Genomic DNA, 20,102 nt, shown 5'->3' with positions numbered 1-20,102 from the left:
TTTGAGCTTCTCTAGAGACTTTTAGAAGAAGGTCTGAAATCTGCTGTTATTTCAGTTGTCCTGTTATTTCAGTTGTCCTGTTATTACACAGGAGCCCTCTTGATGTGGTGGTAAGATGCTGGGGGAAGAAAATATTTGATAGTTCTATGATAAGGTCTCAAAATTTTAGTGAGCTTCTGCCCCAGAGTGTCACCTTCACCAATGGTTCTCAGTAGTCTTTCCCTCTTAAGTGAACCAAGAAGTCTCCAGTGTGCTAGAGTTGGTTATCTGCCTTCCCCCGAGTAGAAGCCTGGAGTGGATTGGGGTTGAGTATTTTGTCAGTTAGGCTCTGGCAAAATAGTTTCACTTAAGGTCAGGACGTTAAGTTTAACGGAATGTTCTGGGTTACTTCCTCCCTTCCCCTACCAGAAGCACAGGGGGCTTTTTCTCTGATCTTCATTGTTGAGAATCTTTCAGTCCTCTTGGTGGTGAAACTCACAAAAGTGTGGGGATCACTCTGGAGTTTTAAGTTTGTCCACAGTGAGTCTCTAGCAACTCAACAATTACAGTTTAGAGTTTCCTATCCTAGCACTGGGTTCAGCAGTGGTCTCAAGCACCTGGGCTTCTGCTTTATGAAGCTGTGACTCTATCTGCCTGCCTACTCTTTTTGGAGCAATGGCTCATCCCATGACCTCAAATCTCTGGTGGGATCAAAAAGATATTAATTTTCTGGTTGTTCAGGTTTTTTTTTTTTTTTTTCGTTGCCCTTAAGACAGGGGTGTCAACTTCCAAGCTCCTTACATGCCTGACTGGAAACCGTAAGTCCAAACTTGTTTTTATTTATTTATTTTTTATTTATTTATTTTCCTTTCCTAGGGCCGCTTCCCACAGCATATGGAGGTTCCCAGGCTAGGGGTCGAATCGGAGCTGTAGCCACCAGCCCACGCCAGAGCCACAGCAACGCAGGATCCGAGCCGTGTCTGTAACCCACACCGCAGCTCACAGCAACATTGGATCCTTAACCCACTGAGCAAGGCCAGGGATAGAACCCACAATCTCATGGTTCCTAGTCAGATTCATTAACCAATGTGCCACAACGGGAACCCCCAAACTTGTTTTTAAAGGACAATAACTACTAGGGTAATATGGCAAGGGCAGGACTGAAATGGGAAGGGGCTGTTGTAGTGAGACCAAGTAGAACACTTCTGAAATTATGCAGGAAGAGCTGGCGAGTCCTTGATAAAAGCATCAGAAGTGAAGATGAGGACTAAGCTCAAGAGATAGTTCCAAATAAGCAATAACAGGATCCAGCAAATATTAGATGTGATAAAAGTATGGAGTTTCCTGGTGGCTCAGCGGGTTAGGGATCCAGCATTGCCACTGCTATGATGTAGGTTTGATCCCTGGCCCTGAAACTTCTACATGCTTCAGGCGGCAAAAAAAATAGCTAGTCAAGTATGACTGAAGTTTCTAGTTTAAGAAACTGGATAAAAAAGACAATACTATTATTAACACGAGTATACTGGAAATAGTCAACTTAAGGTTGGGACATACTAGGTTTGAGGTTGGGACATACTAGGTTTAAGGAGTCTGGATACCTATTAAAACATGCCCAGATTAAGCTGCAAATAAGAATCTTAGGATATAAAACTCAGAATCTTCCAAACCTATATATGGTAACTGAGCCACTGTAATGATGAGATTATTGATAGAAAATTAAAACAAGAAGCAGCATGTAAAACATCAGCATTTTCATAAACCAGGGATATCATGAACACTTTCCTCTAGAAACACTGAGAATTTTGAGCAAATTATTTCCTTTGAGATTAATCCCACACTTACACAGGAACTCCTATATAACACTTCTGTTCATCTTAGTAGATTTAAGATAACCCTGCAATGAAATCTTAGTTCTCTAAATCTACAGGTTGGGAATATATTCTCAACATGTAGAACATATATAAATACGGGCCATCTATACCTTTGGAGGGAATAATACCCCTTCCCCCAAAATATGACTATGTCCTAAGCCTTGGAACTTATGAATATGTTACGTTACATGGAAAAAGGGAATTAAAGGTGCAGGTGGAATTAAGGATGCTTATCAACTAAAATTAAAGAGGTTATCCAGATAGACCCAGTGCTATAGCAAGGATCCTTAAAAGTGGAAAATCTTTAGAGGCAGAAGAGGCAATGTCAGAGTGATTTAGTGTGAGACACAACTGGCAATTGCTGGCAGAAGAAGATGAAGATGGATGAGACCAAGGAACGTGGGCCACCTCCAGCAGCTATAAAGAGCAAGGTAATGGATGCTCCCCAAGAACATCCAGAAAGGAACACAACCCTGACAACAACCTGACTTTAATCCAAGGAGACTCATGTCAGACTTCTGACCTCCAAACTTCCTATTGTGTTAAGCCACTACATTCACAGCAATTTGTCACAGTTGCAATAGGAAACTACCACAATACTCTTATACTATAACATACATATTAAGGGCATATAACCTTTCTGAACTTCAGACTTTCTTCACTATGATTTGGCCATGGTCAGTAGTCAAAGGCTCTCTGATCTGATTGTTTCCCTATTTTCAGGGTTAATCTCACCTATAAAAGCTTTTTCCAAACTGTATGTCAATGTTCCCCTCAAGATATTAATTGGTGTTCTGTGGAAATAAAGGAGAAAGAAAGTATGATTAATAAATAGTCTTAAATAGATGAGAAATAATGTTTATACTGATTTGAAAATCTGCCTTTCAGAAAGTTGCTGTATCTCAGAGTGTGGGGACTTGGTATGAAGCAGCAGTTTAAGCATGAATGCATTACATTTGGTTAAAACATCACTGCAGAGGCAGCACTGCCCAGTGCTGTCTCAGTGACATGACATCAATTCATGGACTGTCTGATGGTCACTGCTCCAGGTCCTGTCTAATTTTTTCATATCATGTTTATCACTTTTTTATCCGTAAAATAAAAATAAATTTATCAACTAGTTTTGTTATAAAGAGAAAAACTATTAGTCAAATGATCATTCTTCAGCAATCAATTTACCTGAGAGATCATTTCTGGGTTCTACTTTAATCCATGCACTCATTCTATCTTATAAACTCCTATAAATGCTCTACATCTACCATTTAAAAGTTTCCATTATTAGTAAGTTCAGGAAATGCTACACTGTAAGACTAACAAATAATTCTCACTCCTGTGAAGGATGAATAATACCAATGATAAAAAAGCAAAATCACATTTTCTAAAATGGCTTTATTTTCAAAACCTATACAGAGTTTCAATTTAATAAAAAATATTGCCATGAAATACCTAATTATACAGCAACAGAAATAACTCCCCAAAATACAGGTAGAGGTTATCCAAAAATAAATTCACAATTTTAAAGTTGGAATACATATGCTTTTTTCAAATAAACAATTTTAAAAGATTTTTGTTTCAGACGGTTTCCCTCTTAAACATAGGAGATATACATACGTAATTTTTTGAACTAACACAAGACCATTTTTCAGTAACTTCACAAGTGCTTCTATTAACCTAAAAAATAAAACAACCCCCAAACCCTTCAATTACTGACTTAGTCACAAAATGCTAACAAAGTCAAATAAATCATTGTTTTAAAATGTATACCTCTTGAAAATGAAATCTACATCTGAGTTGGGAAGTGTAATAAACTTTTTATAGAAGTTGAATCTTCATGACTAGTTGATCTGTTTTCTATCAAGTTCATGCTATTCAGACTACTTTCACAATATCTCTTCATCCTGAAAGAATATGAGGTGTTATAATAGGAAAAGCTTCTTTGGCCCTAGAGATATAGAGGTACCTTAAATGTAAACAACTGCAATGAGAGCCTTCCTTCTAGATGCAGGCACCTACGTCTTATATAGAATTGGAGATGTTTTTTCTTGTTTCTCAAAGATGTGATAATTTCCTTCCCAATAATAAAAGATTTGATATATGAGATTTGTTTTCAAATGCTGCAAGAATCAAAATTCATGTATACATCTATAAAGAACATTTTCAAAAGATCAGAGAAAAGCATTATATAATATCACAGGCTTTATTAATGGTAAATGCATTCATTTTTAAAAGCTTAGCTCTTGCTACGCATTCTTTAAACAAAAGCTAATAAGCAAGAATCATTTGTCATACAAAATCTATACTCACAAACAAGACTTTAAACCTAATTAAGTGAAAGCTAAAAAACACTAGAAAGATACAAAGCAAAACAAAGCTGTAAGTCAATTAAACCACCTTCTATTGCTGAATATACTGCATTTAGAAAGACACAAGCATACTGAATGTAACAAGAGTATTGATTGGGGGGATTCGGTCTAAGTAAGACTACCATTTAAAATGTCATGCACTTCGTGATTCTGGTTATTTATTAACCAAATCACTTGAACAAAAGGTCTTTTTTTTTTTTTTTTTTTCATTTGAGAGGAAGACAATCTGTGTTTACCAAACAGATTCTCCTTTTATACTAAAATAGTAAACTGTATGAACTCTAGCTCCTCTTTCCAGATGCTACTTATACATGACTTTTCATAATGACTTAACAAGTACTTTCCTGGTAACAGTGTCATGGCCATAAATAACTCATTTTTTAAAAAAAAACAAAAAACAAATTTCAAGTGCAAATCTAAGGAAATTCCTTTAAAGAAAGAATTACCCAAACCCAGCACACAAGCAGTATCATTATTACAACACAAGTAACACGACTTATGAATGTGTGTGTAATGATAAACACACACTAAAGACCACCTTCTGTAAAGTTTTAGTAGTGTTGCCAAGTTTATAATTCTTTCAAGGCACTGAAGAATTATGTAGATGAATTTTCCAAAATATAATTAACAATTGCTTAAACTCTTAAAAAGCCCTGAGTCAGAACTTTCAATAGCTTCCTGAAATTACAGATTTCAGACAAAATGGCACATTTATTTTATAGAAAATCACAACACCATTTTGCTTTTGGGAAGAAGAAGTCATGTTTATGAAACAGAATTAAATAGACTTCACAAAAAAAGTAAAATATTCAGCAATATTATCTTTCTTATACATTTTGTAAGCATCATTGTAACTTGTAGTTACAGATTTAGGCACCAAATTGATGTGGGAAGTCACCTTTCTTGTACATACTAGCTTCCTCAACAAGATAATCACAACTTCAACCTCAGATTCCCATCTCCTTCTTAGCTCACAAATATGAACGCATGCTGGAAAAGTAATACTCTGACAGAAAAGGAGGGAGATAGAAAATGCTGATGTAGCAACTTACAACTTTTCATTCATCAGTTCTACTATCTAGTTTATATTTTCATACTCTAGTTTCACCAACTACTGACCATTTATCAGCAAATTGAGGCTCAATCTAAAAAATTTTCCCTCTCACTGTAGCAAAGCAATGTACACATGACACAGTATTAAATAGTTTTTCCTCAAATTTAATGTTTTAAAGAAGTACAGCTGTAATTATTAATACTGTATAGCTTTATATAAATGTTAAAGTTCCAAGGCTATATACGATTATCAAGTAATTATCGGTAAGCATTCCTATCATAATATTCAAGCAAATAAAATAGGTCAGAAAAAAAATATTTGAAACAGTTACAAGCAGACTTAAAAACAAGTAACATTTTCAACAAGGCACACATAATTTGTGAAGATCTGCTACTTTTCCAATTTAGTACAAATTCAGAGTTAACCTAATTCTAATGTTTAAAACATGTTTCTCCCCTCTGGCTCAAAATGAAATAACAAGCTCTTCTAATCAATAGACATTTGAAATCCACTCAATTATGACTGAAGATAACTGGGAGGGAGGGAAGAAATTCTATCTCCTTCAAATTTTAGGAACTCAATGTTTACCATAACTTCAGATCTTGCAACACAAACACTGGAGATATTCAGGTGTTTCTTGTTTTACATTTAATCAAAATTCTATTCCTCCTGGCAGAAGAGAAAGAGGGGGATTGTTGCTTAACGGGTATAGTTTCAAGTTTTCAAGGATGAGAAAGTTCTAGAGATGTTTCACAACAATGTGAATAGACTTACATCATTTAACTATACACTTAAAACTGGTTAAGATGGTAAATTTCATGTTATATGTTTTTACCACAGTAAAAAAATGCAAAATATTCTATTCCAAAATTCGATTTTTACAGAAATTATTCCTATAAAATATTTTAGATGCTCTGAGAAGATAAGTGCTTTTCTTTTTGGATTTTGTTTTTAAGCAAGCTATAAGCAAGTCTAATTATAGACTTATTAAAGTCCATAATTTCCAAAGCAATTGTCAATTAAACTACACTAAAAACTGGCTGAAAGACCCTTTATCCAATTAAGTCTACTCTCTACACTTACCACATTAATAAAATAGACATGACCTCTTTTCTCTAAACTCAAAACCTGATTTTTATTCTGCAATCCCTACTGTCCTCCCTGTGCAACCTCATCACCAATTCTCCTAGTTCATAAGTTTAAATAATTTCTTGTCCAAGAGGGCCCCAAATTCATAATAAATAACAGTAATTGGGCAACACATAACTAGAGAGTCTATTTCTACTATGTAAAAATGACCCAGCAAGCTTTTAAATTTGAATTGGACCTAAATCTTAAGCAGCATGCATTGCAATATGTTAAAATGCTCTCATAGGCTGAAGCCATCAAAGTTATAAATTTAAGAAAGTTATTTTCAACATTATCAATTAACTTTATGCCTCAGTAGCTAGACGGCCAATTTGCAATGTTTAAAATTACAAACAACCAAGCATAATTTGGCCAGCTAAACTAAAACACATGTGTAATATAATATTCCTATACTAATACAAAATGATCTTCTCTTGAAAAACTTTCTTGCTCCCAACAAAATTAAATATCTAAGTATATAGTATAAGCAGTAAGAATGTTAAAGTATGTGAAGAAAAACTACTAGAATAGCACCATCTGGTAGGTTGTATGTATGTTCTGGGTAACAAAGCTGACAACATTAGTTAGAAGAATAAAAAAGAGAAAATGTGGTAGGAGTCAGGGGGTACAGAGAGGGAATCTGAATACTATCAATGACAATTCCTCCAAGTATTAGGAAGATATGTTATCAGGATCTTTAGATGCCTTCTTTTTGAAGGGATCACTTCAAATATCCAATGGTTGCATGATAAATTCTGCATGTGCCAAAACCCTGACAATTTTTTCAATGTTGTGTATCTAGCCTCCCACGCTCAATAAATATGTTTTTTTTTCTATGAATGAATGTAATTTTTAAGTAATTCTAGGAAAAGCAAAAACTCTTTTGAGGCACAAGATAAAGAGATGATAATGACAAGGAAACATCCTAATTGGGAAAGCACTGCTGAGACATATAATAAGAGGTAGCAGTTTCACAGTTAGAGGAAAGTCACTTAAACAAGTTCTTAATCTTATTCTCTCACAAACCTGCCAAAAAATTTAAAATAATTTTTCAAGGGCTTGAAAACATCAACAGAGAATCATTTTCTATTCACTTAAACAAATTTCAAAGTGGTACAAACAAAGGCAATCCACAAGCACACAGCACTACATTTATAGTGACTTTGACTTCTGCAATAGTCTATGTTATTAATTCTTTTATTTTTTATTTTTTTAGGGCCACACCTGCGGCATATGGAAGTTCCCAGGCTAAGGGTTGAATCTGAGCTGTAGCTGCCAGCCTACACCACAACCACAGCAACGCCGGATCCTTAACCCACTGAGTAAGGCCAGGGATTGAACCTGCATCCACATGGGTACCAGTCAGATTCTTTTCTGCTGAGCCATGACGGGAACTCCTATACGGAGGGAATACACTAGTCTGGAAGATGAAATTACCTTTTAGGGATACAACTTTAAGCACTCACTGCAGCACAGAAGACAAACAACAAGGGTCTGAGTGAGGCAGAACTCTTGACCATACAATACTCTGGTTGGCCAAACTATGCATGAAGCAGCCAGAGGCTCGCTCCTCACAAGCTGATCTAGCGGAGAAGAGATGGGCAGCCTATGGCACAGGAAGAAAAGGAAAATCCTGACTTACACTGTTTTCAAATATGAAAGAAAATCGTCTGTTCCTTTATGTCAACATCATCAGACAGATGTTCCATCTTTTTATAACTTTAAAATATGGCTTAAAAAAACAGCCCCAGCGGCCCCTTATTAGATAACTGAGTAGAGTCGATACAAATTTTCAAATTTAAAATTTGTAAAAACTTTTAAGTTAATCAGCTAAGCACAAATATGGAATTACTGAGATTATAACGTCAACCAGCAAAGCACACCATTGTTTTCACTAGGACTTGCAAAGCCAGCTGCCATTAAATAGCCAGAAAAATAATGTTTTGAGAGCTAGAAACTTTGTACTTTCAAATTTAGTTCTTGGAGCAGAAAAACTGAAACAAGAACCAGATTCAAAGGAGAGGGGAAAAACTACAAAAAAAGGTTAACCACCCTGGAGCTCCCACTGTGGCACAACAGGATCAGAGGCATCTTGGGAACACTGGGACGCAGGTTCTATCCCCAGCCCAGCCCAGTGGGTTAAGGATCCCGCATTGCCACGGCTGAGGCTTAGGTCATGACTGCAGCTTGGATCTGACCTCTGGCCCAGGAGTTTCATTTGCTGTAGGGCAGCCAAAAATGAAGTGGGTAAGAGAAAAGGTAACTATTCTTAGGAGTAAACTTAGATAGTATGTAATAGATACTATTGTAAACAGCTGATACTTCTATAACCTGGAAGTTATGAACCCTAAAACACTTATTTATGTGTATATTCATCCTAGATGATGAAAGATTACTCATTCAAAGGAGGAAAAAAAATTATCAGATGTCCTAGAGTCAAAGATTGAGTTAAAAAAAAAAAAAAAAACAGGTAAGCAGACATATTTCTGTAAATGTCCTAGTCATTCTTTCTAAACTTATTTACCAACAGTTATTTACTACATCTTGGATATTGCTGGAAGTTAAAATAATAATCTTCATCATTAAGTATAAAGAGAGACTGTTTTCTTCATAGTAAGAATCTGAGAGATAGTATCTGAGAGATAATGGGAGTGACGCCTATGATGAAAGTAGAATCAGTAATGCTGGCAAAATGAACAGATACTGCAGAAAGACCACCACTGCCTGAGGACAGTGCATGACCCTCCTCAGGTCCCTGGGCACCACTACTTAGCACATTAGAAAAGCTAAATGGAACCTCAGAGGCCCAAAGAGAGCAGTATCATTTCACTGGTCAGATCAAGTCTGGATAAGTAACCACAGGGGAAACTGAGGCACATTTTTCACAGACTTTTTCTTTTTTAAAGCTGGCTGAACAAAACACTGTATAAATTAAGAAAGGCAACTGGTAATGGTCAGTTAATAGGTACTATTTTATTGGATAATTCCCCCCCTTCCCCGTCAGTTCCCCACTATGACTGCTTATTTTTCCTTTTCATGCCTATCAGTCATTCTGAAACTGGCAATTAGATTCAAGTTAAATAATTTTCCTCTGAATCCAGAAAATAAGTTAAATGCAAAGTCATTATTCTCTCATTCTGTTACCATTAACTCTAAGAATTCAGAACCAATCATTTGGATAACTTCATGTTACCTTAAAAAAAGAATCCTCTTTTCAGTATTCCCTAAACCATGCAGAACATGACTATCATTTTATCATTTAATATATGTGACATAATGGTTTGACTTGCCCTTTTCATTTGATACATGATTTTTTTGAGTATCTCTGTCAATTCACTGTGTGAAATCATGATAAAGTGAAGGATGATCATAAGAAAGTGAATCTTTTGAGGGCTAACTAACGTAAGCTGTAAGAGAAAATTCAGTATAAATAAAAAATAACAGGAGATCCTTAAAGGAGTTTTTCCCCCTAGAGGTCAAAGGTAAATTACCTATGAATTACATGGATTTGATGTTTCAAACTGAAAGGGAAAAAAAACAAAAAACACAGCTTCAAATACTGTTTCATAGAGTTTTTTGTTGCTGTTCTGGTACATTTACAGTCTTATTACACTCTAGTAAAGAAACTATGATATTAAAAATTAATTCATTAGAACATCCAACTAGCTGAAAAGCTCACTAAGATCTCATGACCAAATACCTTAGCTAACAAAACACATCAAGTTTTTTAGTTAATACAAAAGTATTCTTCGTTCAATAGCCTTTCGACAAATAGGACATTCACTCATTCGGTCTCCACAGAGCTGGCATGTTCCGTGGCCACAGAGGAAAATCATATTCTTCAGACGATCCAAACACACAGGGCACATTGTCTGGAATATGAGATAACAACATAATAAATGCTGAGATATTTTCTATTTCAAAAGTGTATGTGACAATTTTGTAACATCATTAATTTTGTTGCTTTAGTCAAATAATCTATTGCTTTAAAAATTTTAAATAATTCCAATATCCTTATAAAACAAAAATATTGGCTGTACTGTCAGGTCAGTAGAAAAAGTACTACATAAAATAAATATTACAAAAAGCAAATAGTGAATAAAATTTAGAATGTAAATGCTAAAATCTAATAGGAAATGGATGAAAATAGCCCCATTCAGTCTGAAACAGATTCTCCAACTCTAGGTACTCTATGCATGCTCTTTTTGTATGAAAATAACACAATGTACCCAGGGAAGCAGTGAGGAAATCCTGTTAAGAACCAAGCACTACGCTACATGGGATACAATCTCAGTCCTAAATCACTCCCACTTCAGGCTTAAGGAAGTTAAAAACTTCCCAAGGCAACCCACAGTGTGAACTCAGGTCCACGAGGCCCCAGAGCTCTTGCTTATAAACCTGATGCTGCCCTGCATTGCTGTCAATGTAGACCCCTTAATTAACCTTAGTTACATACTGATAAAAACTTTTTCATCTTGGAAGAATGCAGCTGTATAGTTCTGTGAAATTTTCTAGAAAATCACATATTTACTTATAAACTGTATTTTACATTTATAAAAACCTTTTACCTTAATATATCATAACACTTCATTCTGAATTATACTTTTCCCAAATAACAGAGAAATGAAATAAATAAGAATGTCCAGATAAATAAACCAGGCCTAAAGCCTATATAAAAATGTAGCTACCAATTCTGACAATACCAGAAATCATTGCGAAGAAAACAGAAAAAAGGAACTGCAGTCGAACATGCTAGCTCCATTCTTCCAAAGTAATTTTCACATTTAATCTTAAAGTTTTGAGAAGCAAAACTATAGAAAAATCATGTTTTAATTTTAAGAAGCCAAAGAAGCTTATTAAAATAGTTTCTTTTCCATTAAACTTTCAAGAGGTCTGTAACTTTCACTATAGTTAATTAATAATTCTTAGTTCCGGAGTTCCCGTCGTGGCGCAGTGGTTAACGAATCCGACTAGGAACCATGAGGTTGCGGGTTCGGTCCCTGCCCTTGCTCAGTGGGTTAACGATCCGGCGTTGCCGTGAGCTGTGGTGTAGGTTGCAGACGCGGCTCGGATCCCGCGTTGCTGTGGCTCTGGCGTAGGCCTGTGGCTGCAGCTCCAATTCAACCCCTAGCCTGGGAACCTCCATATGCCGCGGGAGCAGCCCAAGAAATAGCAACAACAACAACAACAACAAAAGACAAAAAAAAAAAAATTCTTAGTTCCAAAAGTAAACACATCTCAGCAGCCCAGGTTAAGTTACTTTAGATTAATATATTCTTAATAGTACATAAAATTAGCTTTTGTCTTTTAAAGAGACATTGAGGTAATAGAAAGATTAGAGTTTTAAAACTTAAAAAGAGTTATTCAGATGCTTTCTCTGGGTGACCCTGAAGGGGTCCCTGAAAGAATTTCTAACATTCCACAGAAAATGAGTTTTAACTGTTTAAATACTTTAGTGATGAAATATGGTAATGAAGATTATTTAAGAAAGAAAAACTTCTTTCAAATGGTAAACTTTGGACAAAGGTAGGGCTGAATTATTCTTTTACGATCCTATTTTATAATGCTCAATAAATGTCATTATTCACTATAAGAACAATTCTAATTCACAATTATGAGACAAAAAAAGCTCTTCATAGAAGATGTGTCCAAAAATCAGTTTTATCCTTCTCTAAGTATCTTATGGAAATTGAACTGAGATTCTAAGGGGCTTCAAAATTTTAAAACATCGGAGTTCCCATCACAGCTCAGTGGAAACGAATCTGACTGGTATCCATGAGGACTCAGGTTTGATCCCTGGCCTTGCTCAGCAGGTTAATGATCTGGCATTGCCATGAGCTATGGTATAGGCCAGTAGCTACAGATCTGATTTGATCTGGGAACCTCCATATGCCTTGGTGCAGCCCTAAAAAGACCCCCCCCCCATTTTTTTATACATATCAGATGAGCTAAATATGTTTCTACATTAAGAACTTATAAATCTATCTTTATCTTTACTTACTACACAACAAGTATTACAAGATGCTGGATTTCAGAAGAAAAACTGGCCTAATCGTAGTTTTCATCACTTCAGATGGGTATTTAAATTCCTATTAAATATATGCAATTAATTCTAAATGAATTATCCCAAAGATCATTAGTTATCCTGGGCCACTATCTATTGATTATGTTACTTCCCTATAAATCCAGATAGAAAAGACAAGGGCATGACTCTAACAACTGCACAGCAACACTGATGTGATTGCCACACTAAGAAATAACACCCCCTGCTGCTCAATTCTTTGAATTAATTGCTGGGTCAAATGGTAAGATAAGGGGGAAAAAAGACTTTCTTATGTTCCATATAGCTACGAGTTTTAGGTAACTTCTTTATTTTAATGCCATTTTGATTAAATATTAAGTAGCTATAAAGGAGTACTTCTTTGATATGTATACCATACAGAGAACAATATAACCACTACTCAGTGTAAAGCATGGAATTCCACCCGTGCTTTTGAGGCCCCTCGGTATGAACTCTTCCACCCTTCCCCGATAACCACTGTTCTGAATTGTGTTCATTTCTCTTTCCCTTGCTTTTCTTTATGGGTGTATGGGTGTGTGTGTGTGTGTGTGTATCCTTTTCTCCTTGTTATTGAAATATCTATACAGAAATGTGCACAAATCATGAGTGTACAATGTAATAAAAGCTCACAAACTGATCGAATGCATGTAATCAACTTAGATCACCAAAAAAAGTTATCAGTACTCTTGAAACTTCTCATGCCCCCTCCCAACCACCCCAGCCAAAAATACTCTCCTTGATTTTAAATACCATCTGTGTGATTATTTTTTCCAAGGTTGCATCCCCAAATATATCCTTTGTAGGTTTGTTTGTTTGTTTTAGTTTTATTGCTTTTTAGGGCTGCACCCACGGCATATGGAAATTCCCAGGCTAGGGGTCAAATCAGAGCTGTAGCTGCTGGCCTACACCACAGCCACAGCAACACCAGATCTGAGTCGCGTCTGCAACCTACACCACAGCTCATGGCAGTGCTGGTTCCTTAACTCACCGAGCAAGGCCAGGGATCAAACCTGGGTCCTCATGGATGCTAGTCAGATTCATTAACTGCTGAGCCACAATGGGAACTACCTTTTTAGGTTTATGAAATGATGACAAACTATTCAAGTGTTTTTAATATATATTCTCACTAGCATTGTAAGAGTTACGGCTGCTACGTGTTCTGCCTAAACACTTGACATTGACAGTTTCTAACATTTTTCCCCTCAATCTGATAGGTGGAAAAAGATACATCATTGTAGTTTACCATTTTTTCATGTTGCATATTGGTCATTGGTGTGTTTCCTATTTTGTAAAGGGGCTACTGAAATCTTCTAATAAGATTTTGCCTATTGCAAATATACAAATACTACAAATGATGCACTAGTATGATACATGCTCACTACAGAAAACACTAGTACTTTTACAGAAAAAGATGAAATACCATTCTTTGAATCATTGTTCACCATGAAGAAATCGCTGTTACCTGCTCTTTAATGTCCTGTAATTGTTGCTGCAGCTTCTGCACGTCTGCGTTGACATTGGTGTTATCCTTATCCTTTTGTAACACTGGAATATTTCCACTTGCTATAGTACAGATAAAGAATCTTAATGCTTTGACTGTTTTGAAAAATGGTTTTTTAATTTCTAAAGTTAATGGTTTTATTTATTAAAAAGACAAGACTATTATTATTAAATTTTTTCCCACATGTGGACAACAGATATGGCAGCGACATTAATGTTATATGCCCTCATTTATAATCTTCAAAAAGGAACAGGTTTACCTATTAACTTCTAATTACACTAAGCTCAGCTAGACAATAACCTACAGGCAGACTTTTGGGTTTTCCAAGGCTCTCCCTGTTGTTACTGATCTGAGATTAGGAACTCCACAAAAGAAAGCTCATGATCTCCTGAATGAAGAAAAAATTTTTATTTCACTTTTCCTACTTTCTAGATTCCTGGTCTTTTACTCCAGCTAATCTGTCCCTGGGATTTTTATTCTGCCCTGTTGTGATAATGACAAGAAGGCCCGGGCGCAAGTGGCTGCACTAATGTTCTTCCTCATCCAAACAAAGAAATCAAAGAGACCAACCAGCTTACGTCTAGTGCAAAGATGAAAAGTATTTTCACAAAGCTGTACTACAGCTGACCATTGAACAACTCAAGGGTAAATCAACAACCACTTATAGTTGGTCCTCCATAGCCACTATTTCTCCACATTCCCTGGTTCAACCAACTGCGGACCATGTAATCCTATAGCATTTACTACAGAAAAATATCTGAGTATAAGTGGGCCCTCGCAGTTCAAACTGCCTTGTTCAAGGGTCAACTACACTGAAAAGGTTGAAGGTAAATAATTACTCTTCATCTTTCTACTTGTTCACTTGGTTACATTTCAGTTTATCTACAGTTACTCTGTCACAAATAATTCCTGTTCCATAGAATACTCAAACACATCAACAGGTAAACCTGTTACATAAAGGAATGAGGTTAACACTTGCATAATATGAAAATAATAATATACAATATGATGTCTTCCTCCACTGAAGCACACTAAATTTCATCTTAAAAAGAGCCAGCAAATTTAGTTAGGTAAGAATGCAATAATATTCTTTATATCATACACGGAGGTTTCTTAAAAGCCTAATGTTTAAAGTTCTATAATCATACTGCAAGATAGAAAAATATAATTTCACGTTTCTTATTATATAACAAGAACAAAACCCTACCTATTCCTTGTAGATTCAGGACACATACCTTATGTTTTGCAAGGAGACACTGTACTATGAGAAAAGATATCCATGAAAGTCCCAACAAGAAAGCAAAATAAGAAAATGCTTAAGAAAACGCACTTACAAATGTCATCAGTGGCATCTTCTGAGCTCTTCCCTCCACAACACATGATGAAGGGCACTCTTCGTTCAACTACTGCGCGACACTGCACACACTTTTTCATCAGGCTAGCACAGTCTGGAAACAGCAACAGGACACGTCTCACAAAAGAGGACATGAATAGGGTCGCCTTCCTCGGCTCATTTTTTGTAACTCAAATTTAACACTAAGATAAACATTAGGTAAGTTATATCAATAACATAATTTATCTCCTTAAAAAATGTTATCAATTTAAGAGTGTAATTTTTCATTGGTAGCCTCTAGATTAGCCCATCATTATGGAAATAAAGACACTTTCTATTACACTAGAATAAACTGTGAGGGGGGTTCTAAGTTTTTAAAAAAATATATAACATAAATATTTCAAGATCTTAATGCTTGAGAAAAAAGGAGGGAGATATCCTTTATAAATTTAACTACTCCAAGAATTAGAAGGGTGCTTACATAAAACTTTGAATAATTTCCTTTCTACCAAATTGATGTAATCTAACAAGGAAATTGCTAAGTGACTGCTTTTTTAATGCAGTAGTCAGGAAAATACCAAAAAATTATCACATGGACTCTTTCTAATACTTATATATCAGTAGATTGCTTCCCTATTCCAAGAAAAAATATCAGGCACAAATCTATGTTCTGGATTATTAATATTACATCTAAAGTTATTAATTAATTATAAAATTGGAGTTCCCATTGTGGCTCAGAGGAAATGAATCTGACTAGCATCCATGAGGACATGGGTTCGATCCCTGGCCTAACTCATTGGGTTAAGGATCCAGCGTTGCTGTGGCCGTGGCGTAGGCCAGCAGGTACAGCTCCAATTCAATCCCTAGCCTGGAAACCTCCATGTGCCACCAGTGCAGCCCTAAAATGACAACAACAACAACAACAAATTATAAAACAACACCTAGCAGGAGTTTCCATTGTGGCTCAGCAGGTTAAGAACCCAACTAGAATCCATGAGGACATGGGTCTGATCCCTGGCCTCACTCAGGGGGTTAAGAATCCAGTGTTGCTGTGAGCTGCAGCATAGGTTGCAAATGCAGCTCGGATCTGGCATTGCTATGGCTGTGGCATAGGCCAGCAGCTGCAACTCCAATTCGACCCCCAGCCTGGGAACTTCTGTATGTTGCAGGCACTAAAAAGAGTAATAATAAAATAACACTCCTAGTGCCCAACATTCTTCCCCATTAGCATTTATTATGAAAGTTTAGTCCATATCTTAGGCTATGTGCCAAGTATTTTAGTCATTTCAAAAACAGGAAAAATAACAAAACTGTGGCAAGCTATCTTGTAACAAGATAATATGCCTTAACAAAGCACAAAAGCACTGCCATGGTCAAGGGGATCATATATTCCCAACAGTGTTTATACCAGTTGGCCAGAGAATTGTCGTCAAAGCTGATTTTGTGCTGAGGCCTAAAAAGAAATGGTCTGATGCTGGCTTAGGCAAGAAGCACTAGGTAGGAGCTAATATTAGTAGATATCTAGTCTGGAATTTGTCTTCAATCTGAGCATAGATCTTTCTTTCCTTGAATTTAAAGGATTAATTTCATTGCCTGAGTATATACTACGTAACCATAATTATTTTGAATTCTTTTAACTATTAAGTTAGGTTGTCACATTGTTCACATAAAATCTTTCTTCAGCCCTTCAAAAGGGATACAATTTCTCCTTCTGAGCTGTTAAGGAACCTTACTCTCTCTCTCTTTTTTTTTTTTTTTTTCTTTTTAGGGCCACACCCGAGACACATGGACGTTCTCAGGCTAGGGTTCAAACTGCAGCTGCTGGCCTACACCACAACCACAGCAACACCAGATCCAAGCCATATCTGAGATTTACACCACAGCTCATGGCATGGAGATCCTTAACCCACTGAGCAAGGCCAGGGATCAAACCTGCATCCTCATGGATGCTAGTCAGATTCCTTTCCACTGAGTCATGACGGAAACTCCAGATACCTTACACGCTTCAGGGCTGTAATACTCTGCAAACATTACTCTGATGTGCAGACTGGACTAACTGCTGTACTGCACAGTTTCTCCTTGAGAAAGGGATATTTTCCATCTTAACTTCATCTTCCCTAGCAAATAAATGTTTACGAATGTGTCTATTAAAATAAACAATCTACTTCTTATTGTGAAAATAAATGAGATACTCAAGAGATTAAGACAAAATGCCTGGTATTAATTAAGAGCTCAGTAAAGTTAGCTGTTCCTCTTATTTTAAAGCAAAAATAATGTAAAAGCTTTGGGAAACTCCTAGGGGAAAATACTACATTTAAGGCTCTAGAATCTGTGTTATCAACTGCTAACTATAACCAGCTTTCATGTCTCTGTAGGCATCACTATGGTCTATGATAGGGTCAGCAAACCACAGCCTGTTGGCTAAACCCAGTCATCTGTTTTTGTAAATAAAGTTTTAATGGAAAACAGTCCCACTCATTTTTTTTTTTTTTTAACTTGTCATCTCTGATTGTTTCTGCACTACAAATGCAGAAGTGAATGCTTGGAAAGGGGTGAGTAGTTACTAGGGAAATCATGTGGTCCAAAACGCCAAAAGCGTTTATTATTTGACCCTTTACAGAAAATGTTTGCTAACCCCTGGGCTATGAAAACTTACTAAACCTGAGCTCTTTTTGCTTATGATAGAATTCTCTTTCTTCGTGCCCTCTGACAGGTGATAACAGCCATTATACCAGTCTTTGGTAAACAGAAACAATTACTTATAGCAGAACATTACTGTAGAAAACCTTGATCCTTTCTTAGTTGACGGGCTACTGATTAGAATGAAAAAAACACCAATGCTGAAAGCAAATCTGTGTCAATGGGATTAATCTATCGTACAATTTGTTACTCTGGTCAAATATTATATTAAAACCCAGCACCTAAATGACTGAACTACTTCCTAATAGTAAAAAACATGCTCTACTTTGGGCTCATTGGGGGGGGGGCATGCCTACAGCATGTAGAAGTTCTAGGGCCAAGGATAGGACCCAAGCCACAGCAGCAACCTGAGCCACAGCAGTGACAACACCAGATTCTTAACCTGGATCTCTGAGCCACCCACCAGGGATCACCTACCTTGGGCCCCTTCAAGTAAAGTGTAAGTTGTTAAACTTGTTTAAAATTCTTCATTGACAAGTAAAAAGAACAGAATATTAATACTAAGTATATTAACTTGAACAAAGGAGACATGCAAAAGCAAAGTTTAAAACTTCTCTTAAACTTTAATGTTACTTATCCTCACAAAGAAAAGATTTCTATGAGCTCTCAACACAGAAAGGTTAAGAAAGCCAGACACTACTGCCGCCCTATGGTTGCTGCGGTGGTTCAAAGGGCAAGTGTACAAGAGGGACAACATAAAGGTGAAGACATGAAGATGTGCTAATGAAGATGTGAAAAAAGGCTAGACTAAATATTTCAACATTCATTTTTGGCAATGATTTCTCCTGTGTGTGAGGAGAGATCATTCTGCAGTCACAGAAATGAAATAAAAGGCGGAGGTGGTAGAATGCAGCACATTCAGTTCCCTAACACTAGGGACTGAGGTAGGAAAGAGGTGACATTCTTGAACAGAGAACAACTAGAGGGTCCTAAAAGCCCACCAACTCTTCCGCTCATGAGGTACTAAAAAAAAAAAATCCAAAGATACAATTTGTTTCACTTTCTATTTTTATGATAATTCAGAGGAAGTTTTGTATGAGCTACTTACTCTCACAAGCACACATGTGTCCACATGGCTGAAAAAGAACAGCTGCTTTCTTGTCAGAGCATACCACACATTCTTCAATCTGCAAAAAAGAAGTTACAGCACAAGTGTGAACATCTACAAATAAATCCAGTGACTTTAACAGTGCCTTCTGTATCCCGATGTATTTCTCCTCCATAAGGAAGCACCTCCCCACAGAGGAATTTAACACACACTTCTCCCCTGTGCTCTACTCTCTTGGTTACTCATTTTCATGTCTTTAAATACTCCACCTAAACATGTTCTATTTCCATTTTATTCTCCCTACCTGTCTGAAAGAATGATACAGGAAAACTCCATTTTCTCTGAAGTCAGGGAGACCAAACTAGACTTCAATTTTCTTTCTTTTTTTTAAAAATACTTTTGAGAGAAAAATTTTTTTAAAATGACTAAGATAGATTACTAATATTGATTTTAAAAAATCTAGCCAAATTAGCCAGGGGTATTGATGACTAAGATAGATTACTAATATTGATTTTAAAAAATCTAGCCAAATTAGCCAGGGGTATTGTTCAGCTATCCCACATCTGAGGAATTCTATCCCAGCTGTCCACTGCCCTTGGCTCCTTATCTGTTTTTCATTGATGCGCCTCCCTTCTGACATACATTCTCCCCTTTTTGTGTCATTTAACATTACTGTCCAAAAATGATGACCAACACTTCACCTAAACAACCAAATATTGCACACACTCTCTCTACGGACCTTCCCAACTTAGACCTTGTTATGTACATAGAAACTATACACTCATGGGAACCTAGTGGGAAGCAGTAACACACAGCTGGTCAGGATCTTTCTATCCCTGGGTTCAATCCCAGCTCTGATATTAACAAAGTATCTAACACTGTTGAGCTGCAGCTTCTTAAAAGTCTGAAAAATAAAGAACAATCCTTTTTCACAAGGTGGTAAAGAGTCAATTAGGAGACATGGAGAGGAGTTAGGTGGCCTTTATTCAAGCACATCCTTGAACGACTCTAAGTATGAGATACTGAGGGCATATCTGAACTAAGACACAGCAATATGGAGGAGT

At 36.4% G+C, this 20,102-nt stretch overlaps 1 protein-coding gene across 1 annotated transcript in view; it reads right to left on the bottom strand.

The window, feature by feature from the left end:
- Positions 1–4,028: 4,028 nt before the first annotated feature.
- MIB1 (MIB E3 ubiquitin protein ligase 1) overlaps positions 4,029–20,102 on the bottom strand; it is a 123,334-nt gene continuing 107,260 nt past the window's right edge. The window contains exons 18-21 of the mRNA XM_047793887.1: positions 19,039–19,117; positions 15,292–15,405; positions 13,919–14,019; positions 4,029–10,267 (exon numbers count right to left, since the gene is read on the bottom strand). Of these exons, the coding sequence (XP_047649843.1) occupies positions 10,127–10,267; positions 13,919–14,019; positions 15,292–15,405; positions 19,039–19,117 (435 nt within the window). The 3' untranslated portion in view covers positions 4,029–10,126. The remainder of the gene's footprint in view (positions 10,268–13,918; positions 14,020–15,291; positions 15,406–19,038; positions 19,118–20,102) is intronic.

The sequence above is a fragment of the Phacochoerus africanus genome, chromosome 8, assembly GCF_016906955.1.
Source record: "Phacochoerus africanus isolate WHEZ1 chromosome 8, ROS_Pafr_v1, whole genome shotgun sequence".
Taxonomy (NCBI): Eukaryota; Metazoa; Chordata; class Mammalia; order Artiodactyla; family Suidae; genus Phacochoerus; species Phacochoerus africanus.
Note: the sequence above shows the minus strand (reverse complement) of the source record. Positions and strands in the feature narration are given on the sequence as shown.